Source organism: Cololabis saira, chromosome 1 (assembly GCF_033807715.1).
Source record: "Cololabis saira isolate AMF1-May2022 chromosome 1, fColSai1.1, whole genome shotgun sequence".
NCBI lineage: Eukaryota > Metazoa > Chordata > Actinopteri > Beloniformes > Belonidae > Cololabis > Cololabis saira.
Window position 1 is genome coordinate 40,290,827 of NC_084587.1, and position 10,437 is coordinate 40,301,263.

The following is a 10,437-nucleotide window of genomic DNA, read 5'->3' on the forward strand; positions in this document are numbered from 1 at the left end:
ATAAAGAACAAAGTTGCTGTAACTCGGAGGGTTGCAGCCGCAGGAGGAGAGGCCGGTCCAGGTCTCGGCCTCCGTCACAGCAGAAACACTTTCTGGATTCCTGCAGCACCTGCAGCCGACTTATATCAGACTCTGAAAGTCGCCCAAACATTCAATAACAACTTTATTCATATATTGTTGAGTCGCATCAGTTCGTACCAACCAATCTTTCAGTGACATGTTTATTTTAAGAGACAATTTTGGAGAATTGGTTCTTCGCTGCAAACTGTATTTAACGTTTTTCTGTTCAGACACAGTTTTGGGATATTTTAGGATCTGGCTTTTATCTCGAGTAGTTGTCCCATATGTACGCCGTGGCGACTAAGAGATGTCCAGCCTGTCAGCAACTGGTGAAGCGATCCAGAAGGATCCTTTTAGTACTAAACCAGCTGCTGGTCCAGTCTTCATCCTGGACCAGCAGGTCTACATGGTCCCTGAAAACTGGCTCCTGATCCTGCATCAGCAGGTTCCTCTAACGGAGCCAAGGCTGACATTGTGATTGACATTGGTTACATTGTTGTGCTCCTACCTTTATATGTTTCAACATGTTAAATGCAACATGGAACCTAGAAAATGTATTTTGGAAGTAAAATTTAGATATATTCTTATTTAATTAAATGAAACTGGCAATTCCGTTTATCATATTCAGTATAACTTTTGCTCCAGAGTTGTGTGGGCAAGACCAAAATAAATGACCCAAGGTTTCATTTACAGAATCAAAGTGAATACAAGTCACCTCAATGTCTTTCTTAAGCCTTTGTATGTAGTGATTAGTCGGGTAAAATCTCTGAAAGGATATTTCTTCGAGCTTGTTGGTTAATAAAAACGTACGAGGCAAAAACCAGACTTTTTCCTAGTTAATAATCCAACAAAAGCAGAGCAGTAGGATAAAGCAGAGGGGTGAAGCCATGTTTACTATTGACTGCTGGCTCACGCATGTTGCTACACAAACTGCATGATGACATCGTTCGTTCCCACTGGAATCGAAGGGTATCGTTTGCAAGAACCGGTTCTCGATTCCCGTCCCTACTTATTATTTACTTTTTTGAATAAACTGGGAAAAAAAAACATTTATTTTATTCTAGCCTCCATCCTACATTGAAATTGTTGCTCAACACTGCCTGGTTACAGATTCACTTGCAGTAAGTTCATGTTGGCAAAGTTGACCTAAAACACTAAACTCTCCACCGGGCTGGAGCGGCCTTCCCATCCAGCATGAGGCTCGTGTACTTTCATACTTTCATAAAACTCCGGCCAAAAATCTGGAGTTACCGTACAGGTCACTTCCAGGTACTGGGTTCACACTGCCAACTTTAATCTCCCCTGTGTGCAGCATTTTTTCTGAGCAATACCTGACCGTGCAGTGGACGGCAGTCACTTTGCTCTGTTTGGAGAATCGGGAATGACTTCTGATGGGAAGTTTGACTGACAGGTGCTCGGTATGACGGCTTTGGCATCTGTGTAACTTGTTTACACAGTTCTTGATGTTTAGATATTCAACGTGAGTTTATGAAGGCAGGCTTGTGATGCGGATGTGGAGACGCTCCACTGTTGGGTTGGTGAATTGACCAGGATTTCCTTTCTAAATGGATGTGTTTTTTATTGCTTATCTTTGTGCTACATTTTTGTATGAAAAGTGCTTTATGGATAAAGTTTGGTTGATATCTAAAGAAGTAGGTATCTTGACAGAAACCTTTTTCCTGAACACACAATTTGTGTTTAAAGCTGAGAAACACTTCCTACAATGCTGATGTTGTAAAAAGGTCATCTATTTTTCCAGGACTTTGAGATGCATCTCTTTCTGAAACGGGACCATATTGAAAGCCTCGTTGGTGAGTCACTTCAGAGTTGCTGATCTTTTTTTTCAGAATAACTTTGAATTCCCTTCTACACTTCTAAAACAACCGACACTGCAGAGGAAGCGCAAACTGAATTGCCTGCTACATCCCACCGCCCATGCTACGTCACTGCCGTCTGTCTGAGTGAGTTTGGGGCGTGGGAGAAGCAAAATGGAGAGAGAAATTCAGTGAAGTCACTTAAAGGAGCCGTCTGTAAGAAATGTCCAAAACTGGTACTGCAGTCACTTTCAAAATATTGTTGAGCGGCGTGTACCCTCCCCCTCCTCCCCCCGACCAGAGGTTGCCAGGTAGGCTGCAGAATGCAGCAGGAACGTAGGCTGCCATGGCTGCCATAATTAGAGCCGAGCTGGCAACCCGGATGCCGAAACAATACTGACTTGGTGATTGGGAGATAGGTGGAGGGTGGAGCTTGAGAAACAATACTGACTTGGTGATTGGGAGATAGGTGGAGGGTGGAGCTTCAGAAACAATACTGACTTGGTGATTGGGAGATAGATGGAGGGTGGAGCTTCAGAAACAATACTGACTTGGTGATTGGGAGATAGGTGGAGGGTGGAGCTTCAGAAACAATACTGACTTGGTGATTGGGAGATAGGTGGAGGGTGGAGCTTCAGAAACAATACTGACTTGGTGATTGGGAGATAGGTGGAGGGTGGAGCTTCAGAAACAATACTGACTTAGTGATTGGGAGATAGGTGGAGGGTGGAGCTTCAGGCCAAAACAAAAAATGACAACATAAACATCAGTTGAGGGCTGCAACTCCTCTTTTTAAACTGGAATATCCTGGCTTGAGTGCTGTTGTCAGTGACATAAGTATTTGAAATGAACATGATTTTTAAATGTCTGTTGACATATCGGGGTCATTTTATGATTCGTTTTATTATTGCTCTTACATACAGCTCCTTTAAAACGCCACTTGAGAGGACGTTTCAGGAGAAGCTTGGACCTTATCAGCTATCAATCGACCATCGACTCAGTTTTTTGTCGAGGGATCATGCAGCAGTTCAGACAACATACAGAATATCAGGTGACTTAATATGTATGTTGTTGTTTTAATATTTATATTATGTTATTCCCTATGACGCTTAAACTTAACATTTCTCATTGTTTTACCTGGAAAGTAAAGCTTAACTTCTCTCTTCTGGTCCTGTTCAGAGCTTCCCTTCCTACTTTCTCTGGAGAACAGTGTCGGTGTATCTCAGCACTGGGCCCAGGTGACCTTCAGAGGGGAGCTAGAGGTGAGATGGAAGCTAAATGTGTGGTATTGGTCTTTTACAATGTTTTTAATTGTAAATGCAATCATATATTGAAAAGCTGACTTATACCAATCTCCATATTCTATTAAATTGATGCATTCATGTTTTAGGTTTGTGACACCATCTTAGGCCGTGCACAAGACCGGTTCTCCTTCACCAAGCAGCTGATCAGTGCTGCACTGCTACAAGCAGACAGATTCCAGCAGGACAACAACCCTGAAGCAGCACTGAACACCACCATGGAGGTTTATCCTCTGAACAGGCCCTCATCTACAGCAATGATGAGTTCTGTACCAGCTCTTCACGGGGAATAATCTTCAGGGCACCATCTCAGAGACTGTGGCTCTACTAAAGATCATCATCACAACTCAGACTACTACAGCTGAATCTGAGAGGTGTTTCTCAACACTGAAGAGAACCAAACCTTCCTCAGGAACACAATGACACAGCATCATCTTCATCGTGGCCGGCTCTCTCTATGGAGAAGAAACTTTGAGAAATGTGCTTCTCAAGGATAAAAGGGCAAAATGTATGTACAAAAAAAACATTGCATGTCATTATAATGTTGCTATTGTTAATGTAATTTATTAAAATACACTAGTGTGATACTTTAGGACTTTAGGACAAACTGTGAATGAGACCCAGTATTAAAGGTTAAAGTCCCACCCTCACATCCTGAAGGATGGGAAATTGAACCCATCCTCTGAGGGAGCGGTGGGCAGCAGCGGCACAGTGGGTTTAACCAGTAATCTCACATCAGTTGGAGAAGCATGATTGCTCTCTTTTCAATATAACCTCACTTAAACTGCACATGGTTTCTAATGAGATTGCTTTGTTACTTCTTGCATTATGATTTTCTACAAGAAACTGCTGACGAACTGCCAGACTTGTGCAGCGTATGGATGCAGCAATCGCTGTTGTTTCCAGACAAGATCTCCTGGGATCACCTCTCACCTGTAAGATATTGTTGGAGCTATTTGTTTGTTAGGATTTAGTGCTGATTAGTTTGGTTTATCATTTAGTTAAGTTTTTATTAACTTTATTTTTGTTTCTCAACTCATTCTCCATTTAAATCTTAAAATTGTGTGATTTATTGTATGTATTTATCTTGTGTACATTCTTTCCATCTGGGAAATTGTTCTCTATGTAAATATGTAAGTTATTTCTGTTGACTTATTTATTTATTTTATTTAATTTTATATTTTTATGCCCCTTCTCTGTAAGTGCAAGTAGCTCAGTGGGAGCGTCCTAAATTCCGTTGCATGGCCAAGGTGTACTGACAATAAGGGACTATTCTAGTCTGTTCTAGGTGTGTCCTTCCACTTAATGTAAAAAGAAATCAGGATTAAAAATGTTGACTATTCTTATATCTCAACACAGTTAACACATCAAGTTTTCCCAAACCAGAGAGAGGAAGTGGGAACTTTCCCTAAGAAAAGACATTTTTCTGTTGTTTTTTTTGTCTTTTTCTTCCATTTTTTTTTGTCGAGCTGCAAATTTAAAAAAAGGAATGTGCATTATAATAGGCTACATTATATTTATTATACGTCTCATTTCACCATTCTTAACAGAGTTTTAGTAGCCCATTTGATTTAGCATGAATTCCTTGTGCGTGTGTGTGTGCGCTATTGCTATAAGAGAGCCTATAGTTATAATTCGTAAGTATGCAGTGTCGTAAATAGACCTCTGATATTTATAATAAACCAAACCGTTGAAAAATCGGTTGAAAATGGAGCAAGCTGTCTGGCAAGATGGCCGCCAGTGCGGACGTTGGACTCCGTAGGCCCGCAGCGCGGGAGAGACGTGTAGCCTTTATTATGTAGATCTCTGGTTATACACGGCTGTCCACTACACGCAAGCGATTTTGTGTGCAGTTGCATCGCTCCCCCTGTTTCAGCCACATCCAAGTTTAACTTTACTGTTTTGAGGTAATGAATTAATAGAGAAAATAAATAAATTAAACCAGACAGCAAGGGGAAAATACTCAACTTTTAATCTCATGTGATCCGGGATGAAAACAAACAGTTAAATAGTAGTAATAGTTTGTGATGTGTTAAGTGAACCTACTGTAACCAACAAGAATATTACAGATTGGATTTTGAGACTAGGGACAATTTGAGCAGAACATGTAGCTGCCCGGCTCAGATTTCGAGGTTGTGGACTAATAGCAGAGGACGATTGTTGTTGCTGCGCTGCTAAACCTGCAGAGAAAACTCAGCCTGTTCTAGTCTCATGTTCTAGGTCTCTGGAAAGCGCCTAGAAATAACTTGAATTGTAATAGACGCTTTATAAATAAAAATAGAAAAATAAAAATGAAATGAAAAGAGATCACAAGACATAAAAACTTGTACTTCCAAACAAAACCATGTATTAGGAGTGACAGGTATATTACTTTTGTCCTTTTAATATCAGACACTTAGATAAATTATGCCACAATGCTCCGTAGTTTTACAGGTTTCCATGACTTTATTTCAATTATGAACATGAAGATAATACTTAAGAGAAGTTAAACATTATTAAAAAAATTATAACAAAAAACATTGTACAATAATATAAAATCTACTGTTTATATAAAACCATGATAATAAATATGCTACTCATTTTCATGTGATGACAAACTGCTGGCAAATATGCAAAAATATTTACAGCTTTAAATCAAGTCAAAGAGAAAGAAGAAAGGATTCATGAATGTTTTTTTTGTTTGTATAGCACTGGTTATCACAATCAAGTTACATTTTTTTCAGGAAACAAAGATATCAGACTCTTTAGAGGGGATGTATCTTTACCTCTTTGCTAGTGAGTCTTAACATTGTTTAGTAAACTGTTTGTTTCTACTGTTTCATATTATAACACTCTTTTGTAGGTCTTTTGTTAGTGTTCAGCTGTTTATATGCCCACAGTGGGTACCGTGTCCCTCAGAAGCCCTAATGGTTTAAGCCTTCAAAATGTACAATTAAAGTATAATCACTGGCACCGGCCCTTGTAAGTGGTCCTCTGTTCTTGACGTCACGGAGAAAGGATTGGATTTTTGTCTTTGGTCAAGTGCAACGTTGCTGTTAAACCTTCAGATCATTTGAAATTTTAAACCAATAAACGTCCATAAAAAGGAATTTGTTTAGTACGGAGAGAGGAAATGATTCCATCATTTGTAGGGTATTAATCTGTTAAAGGAGCCGTCTGTAAGAAATGTCCAAAACTGGTACTGCAGTCACTTTCAAAATATTGTTGAGCGGCGTGTACCCTCCCCCTCCTCCCCCCGACCAGAGGTTGCCAGGTAGGCTGCAGAATGCAGCAGGAACGTAGGCTGCCATGGCTGCGATAATTAGAGCCGAGCTGGCAACCCGGATGCCGAAACAATACTGACTTGGTGATTGGGAGATAGGTGGAGGGTGGAGCTTCAGAAACAATACTGACTTGGTGATTGGGAGATAGGTGGAGGGTGGAGCTTCAGAAACAATACTGACTTGGTGATTGGGAGATAGGTGGAGGGTGGAGCTTCAGAAACAATACTGACTTGGTGATTGGGAGATAGGTGGAGGGTGGAGCTTCAGAAACAATACTGACTTGGTGATTGGGAGATAGGTGGAGGGTGGAGCTTCAGAAACAATACTGACTTGGTGATTGGGAGATAGGTGGAGGGTGGAGCTTCAGAAACAATACTGACTTGGTGATTGGGAGATAGGTGGAGGGTGGAGCTTCAGAAACAATACTGACTTTGTGATTGGGAGATAGGTGGAGGGTGGAGCTTCAGAAACAATACTGACTTTGTGATTGGGAGATAGGTGGAGGGTGGAGCTTCAGGCCAAAACAAAAAATGACAACATAAACATCAGTTGAGGGCTGCAACTCCTCTTTTTAAACTGGAATATCCTGGCTTGAGTGCTGTTGTCAGTGACATAAGTATTTGAAATGAACATGATTTTTAAATGTCTGTTGACATATCGGGGTCATTTTATGATTCGTTTTATTATTGCTCTTACATACAGCTCCTTTAAGCCATAATTAACTGATGGTTAGTCTTTAAGGAGTGGATATCAATAATTGGTTTAAGAAATGCAGGCGTTGGTTCCGGACGTGTGTGTTGTGTTGCCTGTGCGTGTGAGTTTCATGTGTGTCTCTTCATGTGCAGGGCCAGGTGGTCGGAGCGGGAGAAGGCCCTCTGGCACAGCAGACACTGGTAGGGTTTCTGACCCGTGTGCTTGCGATAGTGACGCGTCAGTTCATCCGAGCGGGCAAATTTCCAGCTGCAGCCCTCCCATGAACATTGGTACGGCTTTTCACCTGTTAAATAAATACAAAAAAAAAACCCAGAGAATTAAAACAGAAGATTAACTTTGTTTGCTTTTTACTTTTTCAGCCCCTTCCGTGGTTACCTGTGTGGGTGCGGAGGTGAGCCTTGAGATGTGAGCTCTTGGTGTAGGTTTTGCTACAGCCGGGGTATTCACAGCTGTGGATGGCGGGCCTTTTCTTCCCTGCCGGTCTCCTGCCTCTCTTCCCCTCCATCCCACCGGCAGGCAGCGGTGGTCTGACCAGCAGAGGCTGATGGTGATGAGACAAACTGACAGCGGCCTGGTTGTGAGTGTATTCGAAAAGGTTGGTGCCGGGATTAAAGTGGGCCATGTAGCCGTAATGTCGAGGAAGGGGAGCAACGGCGTGCGCTGGGATGGACCTGCTAGTGGCCATGGACACTGTGGAGGGCGGCTGCTGCGGATAATAGGGGTTGAAGTCCCATGATGTGACTTTACCAAAATTTCCTCTGCTCTGTATCTCCAAATTTCCCCCTTGATGGAAGTCAAACTGACTTGAACTCTCTACGTTAGGAAATGAACTCCGAGTAGTCTGCTCTTCATTAAAAGCGTGGTGGTACAGCTCCGGCAGGACTGGTGTGGTATCAGCAGGAGACAGGAGCTCAGCCATGAGGCTACCGGCGTTCATCTGCAAACTCTCCTGCTCCGATTGTACCCTGAACATGCTCATGTCTTGGTATCCAGTGCTCTGGTCAGGTTGTGTGAGTTGCTCACTGTTTAAGGAGGGGTTGAGCTCAGGCGAAGAGTTGCTCCACTCAGACAACAGGAGCTCAATGTCCCATGATGCTTGGCCCTCGTCGTCCAGAAGCTCCTCTGTCATTTGATGGCAGACCTGCATCTGCTCAGAGGTGCCTGCTGGTATTTTCTTGCTAGGAGAGTCTACCGTTGGCAAGTCATGAGCCTGCCACACCTAAATGGAAAGAGGGAGATGAGTATGGTTTTACCTAATATAATTCAACTCATTTTTAATATTGCATTTTTACACAGAAACAGGGAGATTTTAATTTTTTTTTTTTTTTTTTTTAATTAACCCTTGCTGAAACTGGATTCTCTTTAGAAAACTGCATTTTGACCACACAAATAATGACATGAGATGTATTTTAAGGTCAATGCAAATTCCCCTTTATTAAAAATTCCCTTTATGTAAATTAAAAACAACATTTGACTCAACACAGACCAACACTTTTGTCCAAAGCAGTTCAAGCCAACTCCAACATCAAGACGTATAAGCACAAAATTATTCAGAAAACTTGATGCTCATCCCTCACACACATACAAAAAAACTAAAACAAAACAAACTTAGATTAACTAAGATTGGACCTCTTCTAACTTTTATTAATTTACTGGAGCTGATGAGAACCAGTAAATGTAATGTTAAATTAAATGTTATACAATGAGACAGAAATTTCACAAATATTTCAAGTTTAGCATTATAAAACAAGATAGGCATACGTGTAAAATTTAAATGAAATTATGAAATTAAGCCATTTATGTATAGATATAATTTCTTTTTAAAAATATGACCAATCAGTTAAATTTCATTTGCACCATCTGTCATCTATTTATGAAGCACATTTTTTAGCCATTGTGAAGAGCTCAAACATCTGAACACAGACGAATACTTACTTTCATGTTGTCGGAGAGGCTGGAGAAGGAGCTGAAGGAGGGCAGCGCTGCCTGGGCAACAGCCATCAAGCACTTTGGTATGACAGCAGGTATATCAAAAACTGGGAAGTACCGGTAAATCGTTTTTTTGTTTTTGTTCTTTTATGAAGTCCTTTTTTTCACATGACTATCTTCCTCAGCTAAGAGAATGTCACTTGGTCACTCTTCCCAGTTGCAGTCCACCCTGTGTTTTTACAGGCCATAGAAAGTCAAGTTTCTCTAAGGTCCCTTGCTATCTCTCCCTCCTTTCGCTTGTCTATCTCTGTCAGCTGTTAGTCTAACTTCAAATCTCTCTTATTCAAGTTGGTTTGGACCGTTAGAAAGAGGAGGAGCATATGAGTATTAGTTTGTTGTTTTTTTTCTTTATACATTTAAATTAACTAATAAATGTCATTATTTCACTACAATTCCCCATCTTCCTATTGTGAATGATTCAGATAAAAGTCATTTCTAAAGAGACCAATTTGGATCAAACTGTTATTTCTTTAGCCTTTTTAAATTTTTTCAAATAAATATCTGAAAACATTCATTTATTTGATATTTGGAGCGGACTCACTATTGCCAAGGTCAGAACGCAAAAATTCCCTGAAGAGTAACAACACATTCTAGCGCAACTTATGATTTGTTCAATCTTATGTTTGTTAAAATTTAATTTTATAAGACAAATGGGACTTCAGTGTAAATTTTGAGATGACTGAAGAAAAATGTTGGAAAAACATGAATAAGGTCAGATAGTAAATAAAATCATAAATTGATTTAATCAATCATTCTCAATCATTTATTTCTGAAACTTGAAACTACAAAAAATAGATATTTAAAATAAAACGTAACACACATTTTTGTTTGTCAATCCGAGAATGTAGAATGCAAATTATTTGAGTCTTAATGCAACATGACGGACAGAAAACATCAGGCCACAGTAATCCAAAGACCCAAAGTAAAAGGTGTTGAAATTAAATAGTTTTTACAAAATCTCAAAAACTAAATATTTTAGCAGTGAATATTAAATCCCTGCCAATGAACAAATGACCAAAAACATTTTTTTTCACACATAAAAATGGATTGAAAAGTCAGGTAGCTACAGTATATAATTTATGTGAATATAGTTTAAAAACAAAATATTCACCAGAACCTTTTCCTAATGATCCTACAGTTACAAATCTTAAACCAGGAGGATCCAAAACTGAGCCAAGTAGATGAATGTGTTTGTGTTTTTCTTCTCATTTCACAAGTTATAAGTTTATTGGGCTTTTTTAGAGGATGACTAATTTGCGCAGGTCAGTCTGCATATTCATGGTGAGGATGTGCAGC

At 40.1% G+C, this 10,437-nt stretch overlaps 1 protein-coding gene across 1 annotated transcript; it reads right to left on the reverse strand.

Moving 5' to 3' along the window:
• Positions 1-6,759: 6,759 nt before the first annotated feature.
• Positions 6,760-9,385, reverse strand: klf1 (Kruppel like factor 1 (erythroid)). Its single transcript, XM_061732815.1, has 3 exons — positions 9,088-9,385; positions 7,528-8,371; positions 6,760-7,435 (listed from the first exon to the last, which is right to left on the reverse strand). The coding sequence occupies exons 1-3, from the start codon at positions 9,151-9,153 to the stop codon at positions 7,260-7,262; spliced, it is 1,086 nt and encodes a 361-aa protein (XP_061588799.1). The 5' UTR covers positions 9,154-9,385; the 3' UTR covers positions 6,760-7,259.
• Positions 9,386-10,437: the final 1,052 nt, after the last annotated feature.